The 20,018-nt window shown below is 46.3% G+C and overlaps 1 protein-coding gene across 17 annotated transcripts in view; it reads right to left on the bottom strand.

Moving 5' to 3' along the window:
- The window catches only part of DNAH8 (dynein axonemal heavy chain 8), a 556,010-nt gene that overhangs the window by 408,441 nt on the left and 127,551 nt on the right, over window positions 1-20,018 (bottom strand). For 13 of the 17 annotated variants that reach the window (XM_039529004.1, XM_039529011.1, XM_039529005.1 and 10 more), the window contains 5 exons: window positions 19,676-19,752; window positions 19,214-19,313; window positions 12,616-12,735; window positions 10,727-10,862; window positions 8,618-8,805 (listed from right to left, as the gene is read on the bottom strand). In XM_039529004.1, the coding sequence (XP_039384938.1) occupies window positions 8,618-8,805; window positions 10,727-10,862; window positions 12,616-12,735; window positions 19,214-19,313; window positions 19,676-19,752 (621 nt within the window). Of the gene's footprint in view, window positions 1-8,617; window positions 8,806-10,726; window positions 10,863-12,615; window positions 12,736-13,615; window positions 13,711-15,237; window positions 15,300-19,213; window positions 19,314-19,675; window positions 19,753-20,018 lie in introns of those variants that run through there. The other 4 variants (XM_039529020.1, XM_039529017.1, XM_039529021.1 and 1 more) reach the window with 4 other exon arrangements.

Raw genomic sequence — 20,018 nt, forward strand, 5'->3', positions numbered from 1 at the left:
CCTTGTTGCCAAGAAGGCTAATGGCATTTTGGGTTGTATAAGTAGGGGCATTTCCAGCAGATCGAGGGATGTGATCATTCCCCTCTATTCAGCACTGGTGAGACCTCATTTGGAGTACTGTGTCCAGTTTTGGGCCCCACACTACAAGAAGGATGTGGATAAATTGGAGAGAGTCCAGGGGAGAGCAACAAAAATGATTAGGGGGCTGGAGCACATGACTTATGAGGAGAGGCTGAGGGAACTGGGATTGTTTAGCCTGCAGAAGAGAAGAATGAGGGGGGATTTGATAGCTGCTTTCAACTACCTGAAAGGGGGTTCCAAAGAGGATGGATCTAGACTGTTCTCAGTGGTGGAAGATGACAGAACAAGGAGTAATGGTCTCAAGTTGCAGAGGGGGAGGTTTAGGTTGGACATTAGGAAAAACTTTTTCATTAGTAGGGTGGTAAAGAACTGGAATGGGTTACCTAGGGAGGTGGTGGAATCTCCTTCCTTAGAGGTTTTTAAGGTCAGGCTTGACAAAGCCCTGGCTGGGATGATTTAGTTGGGTTTGGTCCTGCTTTGAGCAGGGGGTTGGACTAGATGACCTCCTGAGGTCCCTTCCAACCCTGAGATTCTATGATTCTATGATCCCACCAGTCAGTGCTTGTTTCCCGGAACCAGAAATGGCGCTCCACCATGTTCAGCTGCTGCACGACTACCAGCAGCAACTGGAAATTGTTTTATTCTATGGCTTGCAGCAGGGCTGCTTGAATGAGATTGCAATGTTTCACACAACATCTCCTATCTCAGCTCTGGAAATATTGCAGGATAAGATGCGGGGTGTTTGTAATGCTCACCACAAGAATGCACAGCTGAGCGGAGACAATGCTTCTTGGGCTATGGCATGCGCATGGCTAATCCAAGCTTTTGAAAAAAGCATGAGAAAGTATGTGTTGTTTGCCATTGATATCAGGGTAGGGAGACAGGGAGGGAGGAAACTGCATCATGGGAGGCTGAAGCCATGTTCCCATTACCTCCTGCCACAATATCTTCGTCCCATGAGGCACTGCAAGCCCTTCCTAAAAAACCCCTGCAGATAGTTGCATTGTGGGATAGCTGCTCATGTTGCACTACTCTGTTCATCGATGCAATGCTAGTGAGAATACACTCCACTGACACAATGGGCATGGTGTGGACATGCACAACCAACTTAATTACTGCCGCGGCTGGATGTCGACTTACATTAAGTCAACTTAACTTTGTAGTGTGGATGTGTCTTGTGAGTGTGCATCTGATGTTAGGAAGGCTACTGGGCAGGAAGCGCAACACTTAAATCCTGGTCTTTTGATCTTCGGATCGGCCATTAAAGTATCTTCCACATAGGCATTTCCTGGTATTGGTTCCTATCTAAAATCTTAACTATGTAACTATATACAAGGCTAACTAAATCTAGATGTGTTAAAAACTTGGCATTTAGTTAGTCTAAGAAGGATATGTACCAATGATCCAGAGAGGCTGCTAAACAATCACTGACAGCAGTTGGAACAAACTGAAGCAGGTGGAGCACCACACACCTCTTTCAAGTGTAGAACTTTCAGGAATAGTGAAGTGAGGGAAACAAGGAGGTGCACAAGTGCTCCAACGGGCACTGCTAGCTAAGTTTCTGCCATTAAAGCTGCACCAGTCAGTGCATCCCATGAGTGAGACTATGTAGAGGCCACTAAAAGAAGTGGCAATAATTTTATTTCACTGAACAAGTCACATGCAGTAGTCATAAAATTATTACATCTCAGTATTTTCAGATTACATAGCATCTCCACAACCATCACAATGATGACATACACAAAACAAAACAATGGTATGGAGAAGGTTGACTGGACATTTCTATTTTCATAGATTCATAGATCTTAAAGTCATAAGGGACCATTAGATCATCTACTCTGATCTCTTGCATACAACAGGCCATTACATTTCACCCAGTTACCCCAAAACTAAGCCCAATAAATTGTGTTTGACTAACCTATATCTTCCAAAAAGGCATCCAGTCTTGATCTGATGACATTAAGAGATGGAGAACCCTCCACTTCTCTTGGTAGTTTGTTCTAGTGATTAATCAACCTCACCGTTAGAAATTTGTGCCTAATTTTTAATGTTAATTTTTCTGGTGTAATCTTTCAGCCACTGGTTCTTGTTATACCTCTCTCTGCTAGATTAAAGAGTCCTTTAGTACCCAGTATTTTCCTCTCATGAAGGAGCTTGCACACTGTAATTGAGTCACCTCTCAATCCTCTTTTTGATAAATTAAACAGATTGAACTCCACAAGTCTTTCACTGTAAGGCATTTTCTCCAGCCTATATATCGTAGCTCATAATCTCAGGAACAGAAGGATATTCAATTAAATTGAAAGGCTGCACATTTAAAATTAATAAAATGAGATACTTTTTCACAGTACTCAATTAGCTAGTGGAACTCATTGCCATAAGATATCATGGAGGCAAAAATATTAGCAAGATTAAAAGGTTATACATTCATATGAATAATGATAACACCCACAATTAAAATAGTATGGATTAAAAACAAAACAAAAGAAGAATTTTGGAAGGGTTATAAACACACTTGCTTCAGGGCATAAGGAAAACTATAACCAAAGTCACGAAGAAACTTTCTCTACGGGCAAGGTTCCTTGAACCTTCTCTGAACCATCCATTACTAGAAACTATTGGAAACAGCTTTATCCGGGTCTTATCCAGGATGGCAATTCCTATGTTCAGTAAAATCAGCCATCTGGCATCCTCTCCTACTTCTCCACAGTCTTTCATCCTACGGAAAAGCTCCCTATTATCTCTTCCCTTTTTCCCTATCCTCACCTTAATTCAGGCCTAAAATCTACGTCTTAATGTTGAAATCTGAATGGACTGTTTCCCTGTCTGCAAGCATTCCTCACTGTGTTCTTCATATGCTACTGTGCAAATGATTATAAAGCTTTCCAGATTGTATTGCATAATCTACAGTACAGTAGTGCTCTGAAAATTCAAATAAAGATGCCAAGGGCTAGTGCACCATGGACCAACACTGAAAAAGTTAGGCCCAAGATCAGAATTAAGGTAAGAAAGATCAGGGAGCTGCAACCAAAATAAAGGAGAGGGAGAAAGAGGCTCTGGAAAATTGCCATGAATGAAGATAAATTCCCCCTCCTACTTGTGTGTCCCACCAAATCCATTCTGTCTATATTAAATTATATGATCCCCAATCTTACCACTCACACAAGCAGATAAAACCTTCCGGAAATCCAAATTTCCCCTTAACACAAAAACACCTCAGTTGTCAAACTGTCTTATTCATCAACCTTTTTCCTGAAAATTGGTGATAAAAAATGGGAAACCTTTCTTTGGATTATTTCAAAAAATCTGGCTCCTCTTAATTAACGTTACAGTGGAGTCGCATTTTACACAGGAGTTAGGTTCTAAAGTCAGTGCGTAAGGCGAGAATCGCGTATAGTCAAAATTACCCTTGAAAATCCCTTAAATTGCCCATAAAGTACATGTAGACGGGCCCTTTGTCGCTCGTGGTACAAATTAGCTGGAGACCACTCTTTTGCAAACCCCAGTGCCTTTCATTTCCCTGTCTTTTCCCACCACCACCTATATACAGCTTGTAGCAGGGTGGACCCTGCTCCGGGGTTTTAAGGCGCTAAAAGTGGCCTGACAGAGCTGGGCTGATTGGGAAAGTGGCTGCAGCTGGAGGCCACGCCCCAAACTGAAGCCCTGGGGCTTATAAGAAGCAGGGAAGCCAGAGCCCAAGAGGGAGTCTCTCTCTGCTTCCAGAGAGAGATGGGCCTGGCTGCTTAGGGCTTGAGCGCAGATACCTGAGTGAAGCAGTGCTGGGGAATAGGCTAAGGAGCCAGGGAAGCTCTAGCCAGGAAAGCCCCAGGCTGCGGCCTAGCAGTGGGCCAACAGGTATTGAGGGGTTGCAGAGGGCAACCTAGGGGTAGGACGAAGCAGCAGGTCCAAACCCCCTTTGCCTGTGATGAGTGGGCTGATACTGCAGTCTGCCCCAGGGTGTGGGGCTAGACCATGACTGACAGTAGCCACTACTGAGGCAAGGCGGGGATAGTAGCGTGGGGTTCCCCTGGGAGGGGGAGACCCAATTATAGATAGCGGGCACCGGGTCCAGGGAGGGACGCCGGGGCCAGAGAACAGGCGGGTCACCAGCCTGCCGAGGGCGCTCCAGGGCCGGACCGAGGGACATTCCGGGACCGACCAGCAGGAGGCGCGGCAGGGGTGAGTACCGACCCTGTTACACAGCTATATACAGTTCAGTATCAATCAGGTAGCCCCTTGGGGAACAGCTTGCTCTTCCAGCTAGCTGGGAGCAACAGGCCGTCACTCCTCACTTTCCTGTTCCTCCCCTTCTGCTTCCTTCCTGCCAGCTTTATAGGCCTTCCCCCATCAAGCTCACAGGTGATTCTCTTCTAGCGCTTTAATCAGCCACATCCTGTCAGCTCCAATCACTTCCCCTTACTGGGAGCTGAGCTAGGAGGCTCTGAGCTAACAGGGGCTAGGTCAGTGCCTTTTGGCCAGCACCCTGTTACAGTACAGTATACTGTACATGCTTTTGTGTATACAACCCTGTACAGTAATATGTATAAATGTATAATGTATACAGTAATGTACAGTATATAATAAAGAATACATATGCAAAATATAATTTTACAGTACTGTATTTTTAATTAAGGGGGTAATTACAGGGGGTCGTCAGGGCTTGATGTCGATCCAAGAGACAGAGGTGACGGAGAGCGAGATGTAGACGAAATGCTTGGCTCTGGTTCAGCTCAAGAAGTTGATTGTATAGGCTCATCTGCTGCTGGTTGTTTTTCCTTGAAAAACATGGTGATCGGCAACTGTCACTGTTGTCTCTTGAGCTGCTCAAACATTTCTTGATACGGTCTCAAATCGTCCGTAATACTACATATGATTTTGAGGCTACATTCCATAGAGGGATTGTATTCAGAAATTAAATCATTCAAGTGTTTCGCGGCTTGGAACACTTCAGCAAATGTATGAAGATTCCAACTTGCTGGCTCTTCCTGTTCATCGTCATCATCGTTATCTTCTGTACACGATTTTATCAGTTCCTCTAACTCTTCGTTAGTCAATGTTTCTCTATGGCTCTCAGTTAATTCTTCAATTTCTTCCTCAAGGATGTCAACGAAGCCATCACCACCCACTTGCCTGGCCAACTGAACAATGCATTTCACTTCTTTGTCAATGGTCAGGAAACCCTTAAAATCATTCACACATTCTTTCCATAGGTTTCGCCAACATGCATTGACTGTTTCAGGCTTGATTGCATCCATTGCCTGTTTAATTTAAGTGATGCAATCGGCAATGTTGAAGGACTTAAACACTCCATCACATTAAGATTGGGATCAGCATCCATAGCGCTACATATCCGTGAGAACGTAAGCCTCATGTACGTGGCCTTTAAACAGCGAATCACGCCTTGGTCAACAGGTTGGAGGATGGAGGTGATATTGAGGGGGGAGAAAGACGACTTCAACATTGTTATGTGCAAACCGGAGTGCCGCAAGGTGGCCTGGAGCATTGTCTACGATCAGCAACACTTTAAAGTCAAGTCCTTTCTCTTAGAGGTACCGCTTGACCTCCGGAATGAAACACTTGTGGAACCAATACAGAAATAATGCTGCCGTCACCCAAGCCTTTTTATTTGATTGCCAGAACACAGGCAGGAAATTTTTGTTCTTGCCTTTTAGGGCACGGGGATTTGCAGCCCTGTAGAGCAAGCCCAGCCGCATTGCCACAAAACAACACAGCCACATGGTCTTTAGCTGCTTTGAAGCCAGGGGCTTGTCTTTCTGATTTTGAAATGTAAGTAAGGTTGGGCATTTTTTTTCCAGAAGAGCCCAGTCTCGTCAGCATTAAAAACTTGTTCCAGAAGATAGCCCTTTTCTTCTATGATTTTCTTTAATTGTTCGGGGTAGGCTTTTGCTGCCTCTTCATTGGCAGATGCAGCTTCACCAGTGGTCTGCACGTTTTTGAGATTGAAGCGGTTCCTAAAACTGTTAAGCCAACTGTAATCGGTTGAGCCGGGGCTCGACCCTCCTCTCAGCAGGAGGGGAGCCACACCGACTCACTCCTCGTCTCCTATTGAACCGGCTGAACGACAGTAAACAGTGTTAGACAGCTCAGGCCCTCTGGTGCAGGGGCTGAGCAGCAGTACAGTACAATAATCTCAGGCCCTCTGGTGCAGGGGCTGAGCAGCGCTCAGTACGATAAGCTCAGGCCCTTTGGTGCAGGGGCTGAGCAGCAGTCAGTTCAATGAGCTCAGGCCCTTTGGAGCAGGGGCTGAGCAGCAATCAGGACAATGAGCTCAGGCCCTTTGGAGCAGGGGCTGAGCAGCAATCAGGACAATGAGCTCAGGCCCTTTGGAGCAAGGGCTGAGCAGCAATCAGGACAATGAGCTCAGGCCCTTTGGAGCAGGGGCTGAGCAGTAATCAGGACAATGAGCTCAGGCTCTTTGGAGCAGGGGCTGAGCAGTAAACAGTATAAGGAGCTCAGGCCCTTTGGAGCAGGGGCTGAGCAGTAAACAGTGCAATGAGCTCAGGCCCTTTGGAGCAGGGGCTGAGCAGCAATCAGGACAATGAGCTCAGGCCCTTTGGAGCAGGGGCTGAGCAGTAATCAGGACAATGAGCTCAGGCCCTTTGGAGCAGGGGCTGAGCAGTAAACAGTATAAGGAGCTCAGGCCCTTTGGAGCAGGGGCTGAGCAGTAAACAGTGCAATGAGCTCAGGCCCTTTGGAGCAGGGGCTGAGCAGCAATCAGGACAATGAGCTCAGGCCCTTTGGAGCAGGGGCTGAGCAGCAATCAGGACAATGAGCTCAGGTCCTTTGGAGCAGGGGCTGAGCAGTAATCAGGACAATGAGCTCAGGGCCTTTGGAGCAGGGGCTGAGCAGTAAACAGTATATTAAGCTCAGGCCCTTGGGAGCAGGGGTTGAGCACTCAACAACAGTTCAGAGAGCTCAGGCCCTTTGGGGCAGGGGCTGAGCAATGAACTAACAGTAGGCGTATAGGCCCAGGTCCTTACACCTGGGTGAGGGGGAAAACTGCCACCCGTGAGTGGGGTGGCAGGAGGGACACAGGCCTGCCCACTCCACTGTGTCCCAGCCCGGGGCCCTAACAGCAGCTATCACTGCCACTGGTCAGTGGGTCCTGACCGCAACACACTGACATCGGGACCTCTGTGTCTGCAGCCTGACAGGGGTCGGCTACCCCCGGACTACTTCCACTTCCCCCCTCAGGGCTTACCTCGTCCGGGGCGCCCGCTCCAGGCCAGTCAACCTGCATAGGCTCCTCCAGCCCAGGGCTTGGTGGCAGGTCCGACAGCTCCTCCGGGAAGTCTGGCCAGGCGTGCTCAGGCGGCTCCTCCGGGTAACAGCAGGGACGGGGAAGCTCTGGCGGCTCCTCTTCATAGTGGGCGCGGGGGAGTTCCAGCGGCTCCTCTGGGTACTGGTCACGGGGAAGCTCCGGTGGCTCCTCGTCGTACTGGGCGCGAGGAAGCTTCGGCCAGTCAGGACAGCTGCCTCGGGCCCTGGAGGGTTCCCAGTCAGGAGCTCCCGCCGGCACGTCTGCTCCCGGCGGTGGCTGGGCTCTGACTGAGCTTTGGCGGCCAGCTTTTCTACTTCCTGTCCCGCCCCTTGACTTCCGGGGGGCAGGGACTGGTGGTGGTGGCTCCGCCCACTTGGGTGTCTGGGAGGGAGCTCCCTCTGCTGGGCAGGAGGGGAGCCACACCGACTCACTACACCAACTTTGGCTGGCTTTGAATTCCTTCTCATCAGAAGGCTGTCCGTCTTCAGCAGGAGGTTTGAACAGCGCGTAGAGGCTAAGAGCCTTTTCTCGCAACGTGTTGCCATCAATAGGTACATGTTTACAGTTCATGTCTTCCAGCCATAAGTTTAATGCCTTTTTTCTTCACTGAAGTCTTATCATGCACCTGGCTCATCACCTTAGCAGTTATTGGAGCACTTGATGCCACGGCTTGATGAATTTCTCTCTCTCGAATCTTGATGGCACGGATGCTAGATTCGTTGTGGCCATATTTTTGTGCCACACTGGAGATCGACATACCATCTCTCAATAAGTCCAACACAGCCAGTTTTTCCTCCAGCATTGGAACAGATCGCTGTTTCTTCGGTTGAATTAGTTGGCTTGCATTTAGGGGTCATGTTGTACGAAAAAATGTACCTTTAAACACTAGAATCACACTCAGCGTGGCAAGATGCTCACGCTATGAGAGGCACGTGGGAACTGAGACCAACTGAGGGAACAGCAGATTCACATTTCCCATCTCACGCTCACTCCAGGGCATACGCTCATTTTGTGGAATGGTGGGTGGAACTGCCCGCACTATTTACAGGTATCGTGTTGTTTTTCTTTTTTTTGTTGAGCACGTATAGTTGAATTTGTGTAAGTTAAATGCGCGTATGATGCGACTCACCTGTACTGACATAGAGTCAAGACTCGAAATGTGGTATTAAAAGACCAGTATGCAGAGTATGGCACTATACTCTAGACAATATTAGTTATTTCTTTTAAAAAGAAATGGTGGGTTTTTAAACTTACCTCCAAATACAATTTGTTTGCCTTCAGAGTATTTTCTATTTTTACTACCCTCTTTGCTTGCTCTGGTACTTCGAGACCCATCTTTATCATACACTTAGTCTCTCGGACAATCTCTAGAATTTTGGGATCAAAATTAACAAGCAACTTCCCAGTTTCAGGATGACGTACCAGTAGTGTAGCTTGTAATGCTGCAAGTAAATTAAAGTATATTTTAAAATAAATATTCATAAACTATTGAGTGTTTCTATTTTATAATGAGTCCTTATTAGACTTCTGAGAAAATGTGAATGATTGGGCATGAGGCAATTATGGGTTCAATCCTGCAAGGACGTAAGCACTTTCAGGAGCTGCTCAATTTCTTGCAGGAACAAGTCCAAGAAGAAGATAATACTGAGACAGGAAGATCAAGGAAAAACAAAGCCAAATAAAACCCAAAATGTAAGGCTAGAAAAATGCTAAAATCCAATCCTGCAACCAGACCATACATGTGGGAACTTTTTCCCATAAGGAGTTCTGTTGGCTTCACGGGGGCTCCATGTGAGCACAAAATTCTGCTTGCATGGATCTATTTTCAGAGTTAAAGTCCAGTGGTTCATCCTATTTTCTGTCTCTGATAGCAGCCTGTGCAATCAAAGTTGATGATAGTGTGATCTTCAGTCCAGCAGACAAAGGCATAACAAGAACAATGACTGGAAGTTGAAGCTAAATAAATTCAGACTAGAAATATGGAACAATGTTTTAACGGTGAGGTAATTAAACACTGGAACGGCTTACCAGGAACAGCTTACACTGGAAATATTTAAATCAAGATTGGATGTTATTTCTAAAATATATGCTCTAGTTCAAGCACAACTTTTGGACCGGAAGCAGAAATTAATATAGGAAGGCGCTATTGTTTGCGCTATGCAGGAGATCAGGCTAGATTAGCGGTTCTCAAACTGTGGGTCAGGACCCCAAAGTGGGTCACGACCCTGTTTTAATGGGGTCACCAGGGCTGACATTAGACTTACTTGGGGTCCAAACCTGAAGCCCGAGACTCACCGCCCAGGTCCAAAGATAAAGACGAGCCACACCATCCAGGGCCAAAGCCCAAGGGCTTCAGCCCTGGGTGGCAGGGCTCAAGTTATAGGCCCCCTGCCTGAAGCTGAAGCCTTTGGGCTTCAGCTTTGCTCACACCCAGGGTTGTGGGGCTCGGGCGTTGGCTTTGGCTGGCCCGGGGTGGTGGGGCTCAGGACAGCTCAGGCTTTGGTCCCCCCTTCTGGGGTCGTGTAGTAATTTTTGTTGTCAAAATGGAGTCATGGTGCAATGAAGATTGAGAACACTTTGGCTAGACGATCACAATGATCCCGTCTAGGCTTAAAAGATATAACTATGAATCAGGGCACCTCAACATGGTTTAGAGGCATTTAAGGTATGTTGAGGTACCCTGATTCATAGTCATATATTTAAACACAGTTATCTGTTGCTTTCAAGTTGCACAATATCTATAATATGATTGTAAGCTTTTCAGAGCAGGGATCATTTGGTTAAGCATGTGCTTAACCCTTTGTAAGATCAGGGCCTTCCATTGTAATCTCTTCAGACATGGACTGGTTTGTTTTTGGTGTCTAACACACTTTTGAAGCTCAGTGAACAAACAAATTAATAATAATTAATGTTTTAATTGCTAAAAAGTCATGTTATCTTATATCTGGGAGATTTTCTTTTTCTTTTATATATTACTACTTTAGCTTGTTGTACTATAATTCTTATTCAATATAACCTACATAACTAAAAATATAATGTAATACCAAGATAATTGTGCTTTACAAATAAATCAATCATTGGCCCCACCCTGCAAGTAGTTCCATAATGCAAACCCCTTCACCCACACAGTCATTCAGATGCAGGGGTCTGTCCTATCATGTATACTTGCAAAAGCAGGACTATAATTTGCATTTTAAAGGCTAAAATATTTTAAAAAATAATTTAAGTTGATTTTCTATAAATCTAGCAGTTGTCAACAACACACAAGAACAAATTGCAATAAAATGTTATAACAGGCAGAACAAGGCTGATGTGAAAAACTTACACACATTTATTAGAAGTCTAACATACCTAACTACTCACCATATTGTAGCTGAGAAATTTCCTTCACCCAAGCCATGTGATAGAGTACCTCAAATTCCACCAATACATAGGAAATTTTATTGAATAATCGAACCACTGCTTTACCTTCTGGACTTGTCAAGATATCTGAATTTTTCTATTAAAACATTGCAAATTAAAATTATGAACATATCAAACAGCATTTCAACTTGATGTCAAATGAAAATTGTTTAAAATTATTTACTATGAATTTTTGAAGCTTTAAATCTCAAATTAAATTTATATTTAAAGCGTGCTATCAAGTATAGTATCATCCAAATATATGTCCTGCTGAAATCAATAGGAGATTGGCCTAAGTAATAAAAAAAAACAAAAAAAAAACCCTCTGCCTTTTTTTTAAATAATACTTTAAAAAGTGACAATTTTACTCTACTGTGTAAAGGACTTATAATTTCTGTTGAAATGGATGCCCAGCACTACTCAGGATTTGGATTAATCTGAATAAAGGAGATTTTTGAGGCTAAACACACACAAATTTCACTTTTATTATTACTTTAAATAATTACATGCAAAGCAATTAAATTATTCAAATTATAAATAATTTGGATTACAAAAAATGTCACATACAAAGTTATTAATCAAATATCAAGGTGCTTTGGTATTTTTAATTTGATTGAGAACTTTTATTTATATTATTTGAAAACCAAACAGGATAGCACTTTGCTAGATGATGGACAGAGCATCCAGTAAGGCCTTCCTTACTCACTGGTCTCATCCTGCCTCATAGGTGCTATTATCTGTAATGATGAAATATATCTTCAAATGATACTTCATTCAATGATCTGAAAACATTTACTCAGTTCTCTGAAAACATCTGCTCAGTGTGTAGCAGCAGTCAAAAAGTTAACAATGTTAGGAACTATTATGAAAGGGATAGATAATAAGACATATCATAATGCCATTATATAAATCCATGGTACGCCTGCACCTTGAATACTACATGTAGTTCTGGTCACCCCACCTCAACAAGATATATTATAATTGGGAAAAGAACAGAGAAGAACAACAAGAATAGTTGGAGGTATGGAACAGCTTCCATATGAGAAGACATAAAAAGACTGGGACTGCACAACTTAGAAAAGAGACAACTAAGGGGGAATATTAGAAGTCTATAAAACATAAATGGTGTGAAGAAAGTGAATGAGGAAGAGTTATTCACATAACACAAGAACCAGGAGTCACCCAATGAAGTTAACAGGCAGCAAGTTTAAAACAAACAAAAGGAAGTACTTCTTCACACAATGCATGATCAACCTGTGGAACTCATTGCCAAGGGATGTTGTGAAGACCAAAAGTATAACTGGGTTAAATAAAGAATTAAACAAGTTCCTGGAGGATAGGACCATCAATAGCTATTAGCCAAGATGGTCAGGGACGCAACCCAATGCTCTGGCTGTCCCTTAGCCTCTGACTGCCAGAAGCTGGGACTGGATGACAGGGGATGGATCACTCAATAATTGCCATGCTCTGTTCATTCCCTGTGAAGCATCTGGTACCAGAAAATGTCAGAAGACAGGATACTAGGCTAGATGGACCATTGGTCTGTCCCAGTATGGCCATTCTTCTGTTCTTATGACTGCATTTCCAATAATATAATGCCTGCTACCACAGTGCTGGAGCACTTGTTTAATACTGAGTCAAATACCACCACTACCTGAATCCCCAGAAGTGCTTCTTGCAGAATCAGTGTTTTCCTAGCAATTTCACATGCAAATACTGATGTTGCCTCGCACATGAGACGTGACAAGTTCACAGCCAGAGGTGGTCTTGTCACTGGATCACAAGTAAACCAAGTATGGATTGTTTATTAAATCTATAATTTTCCCTCACATCAGTAATGATCAACTTACATAGAAAAAGTTGATTGGTTCACTTATCCGCCGGAAAAGCTGCCTCACCCACAGTATCTTTCCTGCTACAGGGGGCATGTTTCGGGCAAGAGGAGGGTCATCTTTTTGAGCCTGGTAAAGCTAAAATAAATTCACTATTAGTAAATGCAAGGATATAAAATTGTTGAAAAATTAAAATGGTTTCCTCTAATATTTCAGATTAATATCTCTTCCCTGGCCAAAATGTAGGGAAATGATGGAGCTGCCAGTAATGGTTTCTTCACTAAAATAATATATTCTGAACAGATATAGCTTCTAAATGGAATTAAATGCCCAAATTGCTGAGAGAAATGGCTGGGGGCCTTCCTCCATGTGTTCGCTTGAGGTGCACCCAGCGGGGCCCCTGCTGCTGGCCAAACTCATGAAGGTGGGGCCTGAAGATGATCCAGAGGCCTTTCCTGAAACTTTTGAATGGGTGGCAAGAGCAGCACACTGGTCACTGTAGCAATAGGTAGACTTACTGGCCCCACACTTGACCAGGACAACAGAGGCTGCCTATTGTGTACTAGACCCAGTGACGGCATGGGATTATGCCCAAGTCAAAGCAGCCATTTTAGACTCGTTGGATATCCCAGAAATGTTCCACCAGCAATTTCATGAAGAATGATATTCCTCAGGGGCCTAGAAACTGCAGGACTTGTGCCAGCAGTGTCTAAAACCCAAGACAAGGACAGGGTTTCTACTGGCCTGAAGAAGAGCTCCTCCTGAGTTCTCCCTCACAAGAGTTCAAGAGGTCCACTTCACATCAACAAGCCAGGTGAGACCAAATATATTACCACCCTAGATCTTACAAAGGGATACTGGCAAATCCCACTAACTCTGGAGTCTCAAGAAAAAACAGTCTTCCCCTCCACACACACAGCCTACATCAGTTTCAGACCATGCTGTTTGGGCTACATGGGGCCCCACCACTGTTCCAATGTCTAAGGGACAGCTAGACAATAGTAATGTCATGGCCTACCTCAATGATGTTGCTTTCTATAGCCAGAACTAGGAGGACACTGTGAAGAAGGTAGCTGCTGTACTCCAGTCCCTCAAGGAGACCCCCACAAAATGCTGTATAGGCATAGACAAAACTACTTACCTGGGATATACATTGGGGAATGGACAGATACAACTTCTTATAGACAAGGCACAGGCCTCAAAGACCTGCCTTGTTGCCACCTCAAGGAAGTATGAGTGTCAGGCCCTGTGGGTCTTGAAGCCTGGTCCGCAGTGGCCCTCTGAATCTTCATGCTCCAATCCTCCACCCAGCAGCTAACAGACAACATCTGGGACTGGGATTCATGGAGCCCAACTGGGACACTAGCCCCACCCCCACATTCTGATTAGAAGAGCTCCAATGCTTCTGGATTTAAGCCAGAAGAGGAAACAGGAAGTTGTCTGTATAACTAGGCTTCACCCTGCCACAGACTGCTGGTCTGGTGTTTATCTGCTCCTGCCTTCTGATATCCTGACTTGGCCTGACTCTTGGTAACTGCCTCCTAATTACTGCCCGCTGGTTGGTCCCTTGATTCTGATATCCTGGTATTCCACCCAACCTGATTGCTGGTAATTGGCTTCTGGTCCCTGGACCCATTCCTGACACTAACTCCTAGTTCAGGCCTCCCAGGCCCCAGCCCTGATAACCAGGTTTTGGAACTGGCAGGATCCTATAACTGGTTTGTGCCAGGAATATCATCTATTGCAGCCTCTCTCATCGATCTGTTCAACGACAGCAGCCTGAGAAAGATCTGCTGGATAGAAACTTGTGAGAAGGCCTTTCAGACCCTAAAGGATCACCTCTGTGGGGAGCTTGTTTCTACAGCTCAGACTTCACCAAGGAATTCCTCCTACAAATTGATACCTCAGAAGTTGAGTTGGGGGCTGTCTCATCCCAGGTGGTCAATGGCAAGGAACTCTCCCTGAGCCACAAACAGTTCCTAAGAGAGAAGGCTTTCTCCATTATAGAAAAAGAGAGCTAAGCAGTGAAATGGGCAATACAGCCACTCCAATATTACCTTCTCAGAAGTAAATTAATCCTTGTCACTGATTACACCTCTGTACGATGGATGCAGGACTACATAAACATATACTAGATACCTTTTAGTTCATGGCAGCAGCATCTACATCGGGGAGTTAGAGCGTGTGGCAAATGGCCAACGCTACTGTGATGGGTCCCATGCTTTTGCTTGGTGTGGTGGGTCAGGGCACGAGCCCTGCCCCTATTCTTGGGCTCCACTAGTGCCCTGGAGGGGGAGAGGAGAGCAGGGAAGGGACCCAGGTCTGCCCCTTATTCTGCTCCCAGCTCCTTCAGCTTCACAGGCTTCTTACCCTCTTTCCCCTTGGGCAGGGTTTCTCTCAGTCCTCTGTACTGGGGAAGTCCCTCTGCCCTGCTTGGGCAGGGTCTCCCTTCCCCAGTACTCTGATTCTCTGGTCAACACCAGTACACCTCCAAACTACAGTCAGCTCTCCTTCCCTCCTCCTATCTGACTGAAGCATGGGGGTTTATTAGGTCTTGGGCAGGGCCTTAATAGGCTCCAAGTGCTCTAATTAACCTGTAGTAACCTCGCCTTAGTCCACAGGGAAAAAACGGTTACTTACCTCCCATAACTGTTGTTCTTCGATATGTGTTGCTCATGTCCATTCCAATAGGTGTGCGCACACTGCGTGCACGATTGCCAGAAAGCTTTTCCCCTAGCGGTACCCATCGGGTCAGCTGTGGAGACCCCTAGAGTGGTGCCTTTATGGCGGTGTATATATGTCCCTACTGACCAAGGGCCACCAAGACCTGTTTAGGAGGGTGGCAGTTAACCTTAACCTCCAGGCAGAGGAGGTTATAGAGGACTCGGATCCAATGGTGGACCTCCTCACTCCCGTGGGTCCTTCTAGAGTGGCCTTGCCCCTCATAAGGACAATTCAGAACACCACTAAGGTGCTCTGGCAAACCCCAGCCTCTATATCACCAAGGGCTAAAGGTGTCAAGAGACACTACTTTGTGCCCCAAAAGGGCTATGAGCACCTTTTTATCCATCCCCAGCCAGGGACTCTGGTGGTTGATGCGGCAAACCACAAGGAACGGCAAGGGCAGCCAGGCCCTGCACCTAAGTCACAGGATGCCAAGAAGCTGGATCTCTTTGGCCGTCAAGTCTATTCGACTGGTGGGCTCCAGCTTCAAGTAGCGAATCAGCAGGCAGTGCTTGGCCAATACGCTTTTAATTCCTGGAGCTGCTGGCTAAGTTCCAGGAGTTAATCCCGGCCGATTCTCGCAAGGAGTTTGGTTTGCTCCTTAAGGAGGGTAGAATGGTGTCTAGGACCACCCTCCAGGCAGCACTGGATGCGGCAGACTCTGCAGCTCGAACCATGGCCACCACCATTGCAATGAGGCGCAGTGCGTAGCTCCAGGTTTTGGGTATCCCACTGGAGGTCCAGAACACAATACAGGACCTCCCCTTTGACTGAGAGGGCCTGTTCGCTCAAAACAGACACGCGCCTGCATAGCCTAAAGGACTCTTGGGCTACACACCCCAGCGCCTCAGAGAAAGCCCTTTAGACCTCAGCCCCCATCCCGCTTCTACCCTGGGCCTCCTAGACGAGATCCATCAAGGAGAAGGGGCAGGAATAATAGGAGGCGCCCACTGCAGTCCTCTTTGGGCCAAGGCCAGGGTTCAGCCAAACAGCCCCCTGGCCCCAAGTCTAACTGCCTCGTCCGGCGAGGAGGAAGAAGAGGTTACTGGGACGGGGTCTTCCTGCCCCTCTGGTTCTCTGGAGGTTGAGTCAGGTATCTCGGAGCTCCCCGTGACCAGAGGTTCAGGTGCCACCGATGTCGGTGGAGATGGGGCTGCGCTTGCTGTGGCAGCTCAGCAGCCCTGTCTCACACGGGGTCCTCGAGGTCTACCAGCGATGTCACTGATGGAGGGACACGGGGGGCCGACACTACCGATACTGGCCTGGATCCCTGACCCTGAGCCTGGTGGTAGGCCCAAGGGGTCCAAAAGGGCCATTGTACTGGTCCCTCCCACTGGGATGGCCAAGTGATGGCTGATGTCAGTTGTTCCACTGGCCTATGGTACCGGGATCGGTCCCAGGACCAGAAATAATGGTGGCTGCATCGGGAGACAGAAGTTTCAGCATCTGACTCTGACGAGTATTCTGTACCCGACCACAGGGGAGCGGAGCCCGACGGTGCCGACGAGCAGTACTGGGGAGACGGAGATCGGCGCCACAACATCATGGGCTTCCCCCGATGATGAAACAACAGCAGTGCCACCATCGGTGCCGCCATTGGTGCCACGATGGATGTTGGAGCTGCCCATGGTGCTGGGCATGACGACGCAGTCAGTGCCATCACTGGTGTTACTAGCAGTGCCTGAGTTTGTTAAGCCAGGCCCCACACCTGCGGGGCCAGGTACTGCGCCGTCATGGCAATGAGGTCTCGAGCTGCCTCATATGTATCCGGAGTGGAAGGGAGGTCAAGCTCTTCCTCCAAATCATCCCGGGTAGGGGAGTCCGTTCTTGCCTGACTCAATGGCTCTGCCACTGGGGCCAGAGTCAACGGCGCCAGTTCTTGAGGACCAGACCAAGGTTGTCCCACTGGAGTCCCTCCTCGGCTTCTTGCCAGGGGAATGTCCCCTGTCTCATTTCTTTTTCTTATGTGGCACTGAGGACTGCGAACAGTGCCACCTGGTGGCACTGGCCTTGCGGGCTGGGGAACGATGCCGGTGCTCCCTGGTGGAGTCCTTCCTCAATACCAGGACATCCCGCACCGAGGCCAGTGCACTGCGTACCAAGGATGCTGGTGTTGGCCCTGGCTTTGGCTGAAGGGCCGACTCCATCAGGAGGAGCTTCAGACGATAGTCCTGCTCCCTCTTAGGCCTGGTCTACACTACGCGTTTAAACCGATTTTAGCAGCGTTAAACCGATTTAACGCTGCCCCCCTCCACACAAAGAGGCCCTTTATATTGATATAAAGGGCTCTTTAAACCGGTTTCTGTACTCCTCCCCGACGAGAGGAGTAGCGCTGAAATTGGTATTACCATATCGGATTAGGGTTAGTGTGGCCGCAAATCGACAGTATTGGCCTCTGGGCGGTATCCCACAGTGCACCATTGTGACTGCTCTGGACAGCAATCTGAACTCGGATGCACTGGCCAGGTAGACAGGAAAAGCCCTGCGAACTTTTGAATTTCATTTCCTGTTTGCCCAGCGTGAAGCTCTGATCAGAACGGGTGGCGATGCAGTCCCAAATCCAAAAAGAGCTCCAGCATAGACCGTACGGGAGATACTGGATCTGATCGCTGTATGGGGAGGCAAATCTGTTCTATCACAGCTCCGTTACAGAAGACGAAATGCCAAAGCATTTGAAAAAATCTCCAGACAGAGGCCACAGCAGGGACTCAGCACAGTGCTGCATGACAAGTGTAATGGAAAGCCAAAGAATCAAATGGATGCTCATGGAGGGAGGGAGGGAGTACTGAGGACTCCAGCTATCCCACAGTCCCCGCAATCTCCGAAAAGCATTTGCATTCTTGGCTGGGCTCCAAGTGCCTGAAGGGTCAAAAACATTTTCCCGGGTGTTTCAGGGTGTATGTCGTCAATTTACACCCTTCACACACACACCCCCGAAAGAAAAGGGGAAAAAATCGTTTCTCGCCTTTTTTCAATGTCACCCTATGTCTACTGCATGCTGCTGGTAGACGGGGTGCTGGAGAGCTAAACAGCAGCATCCTCTCCCCTCCCCGGTGGCAGACGGTACAGTACAGAAGGACTGGTATCCGTTCTCGTCATCAGCCCGTGAGTACTCCTGGCTGGCCTTGGTGAGGTCGGCTGGGGGCGCCCGGATAAAAATAGGAATGACTCCTGGTCATTCCCAGCAGTTGGTACAGAATGGCTGGTAACCGTCCTCATCATAGCAACTGGTGGCTGAGCTCCATCAGCCACACACACACACACACCCCCCCCCCGTCACGTATAAAGAAAAGATTCTGTACTGCCTGGACTATCGTAGCAGTGGAAGGCTGGTCTCCTCTCCCCCCCTACCCTTTAATGTCCTGCCTGGACTATCATAGCAGCTGGAGGCTTCCTCTCCCTCATTTTATCTCACTAAAAAGTCTGTGTTTCTTATTCCTGCATTCTTTATTACTTCATCACACAAATGGGGGGACACTGCCACGGTAGCCCAGGAGGGTTGGGGGAGGAGGGAAGCAACGGGTGGGGTTGTTGCAGGGGCACCCCCTAGAATGGCATGCAGCTCATCATTTCTGCGGGATCTCTGACACGGAGCGGCTGTGCTCTCTGGTTCTCTAGTACACTTGCCCCATATTCTAGGCAGGACTGACTCTATTTTTAGACAAAACATAGGAAGGGAATGACCCAGGGGGTCATTCCCATTTTTGCCTATGTGCCCCCAGCCGACAGGATGTTTTCTTCTGTAGGATGCAGGAAGAAGTATAATAAATCAAGACTAATAAAATAGGATAAAAAATAAACTAGGAACTCTTTAGATTAGAATATATTTAAATATTGGAGATTTTATACTTACACACTATTTGAAATGTCTAATTACACAAAAAAGAATTACCTTTTTAGTAGCTTCAAGTTCTGCTACGTAATGCTGAAGAATAAGTCCAACAGTATGTGCTATTTCCTGCTGAAGACATGGCATATTCAGCTTCTGAAACCTATATTAGATTATAATCAAATTCAAGAAATTAGAGTGATTTCCTTTAAATAATGTTTCTGCAGATCTAATAACCTAGGATGGAACATTGGGATATATAAAGTTATATGAGCACTATGCAAAAACTAGAGTGTGACAAAAACAATTGCTCAAAGGATAAATCCTAGCCAAACCTGTCTGAGATTATCATTAAACTAAGAAACAGAGGAATGTTTAAAATATGCTAGAAAACCAGTATTCATCCATGGCCTTTCAAAGTCTGCATGGTCCATAAAGACACAAATACATTGTACTAGACTAGGTCATTCATTTTTAAATTAACGTTACTACTTAAAAATATTTTGTAAGCATAATTTCCATTACCTTTGAAGTAGCTGAACTGAATGCTGTGAAGACAAAATTCTTCCAAAACAAGTATTCATAAATGTCTGTATCTGCACCTAAGACAAATATGAGTATTTCCAGCTATATTAAATTTTATGGATGTGACTAATGACTAGTAATTTACATATTTCTGTATTAATTTACTATAGCTTTCCTACATGTTTAATAAGAGTATTTTACAAAAAATATACCTTCTTAATGTAATAAAAAGACACAGAAAGACCACTATGACAATCTAGAAAGAGAAAACAAGGAAGATGAAGACAAGAAATCATGGCTGTTTCTATGTTGTTTCAAATCATATATATTTGCATGTTCAACA

The sequence above is a fragment of the Mauremys reevesii genome, linkage group 3 (assembly GCF_016161935.1).
Source record: "Mauremys reevesii isolate NIE-2019 linkage group 3, ASM1616193v1, whole genome shotgun sequence".
Classification (NCBI taxonomy): domain Eukaryota; kingdom Metazoa; phylum Chordata; order Testudines; family Geoemydidae; genus Mauremys; species Mauremys reevesii.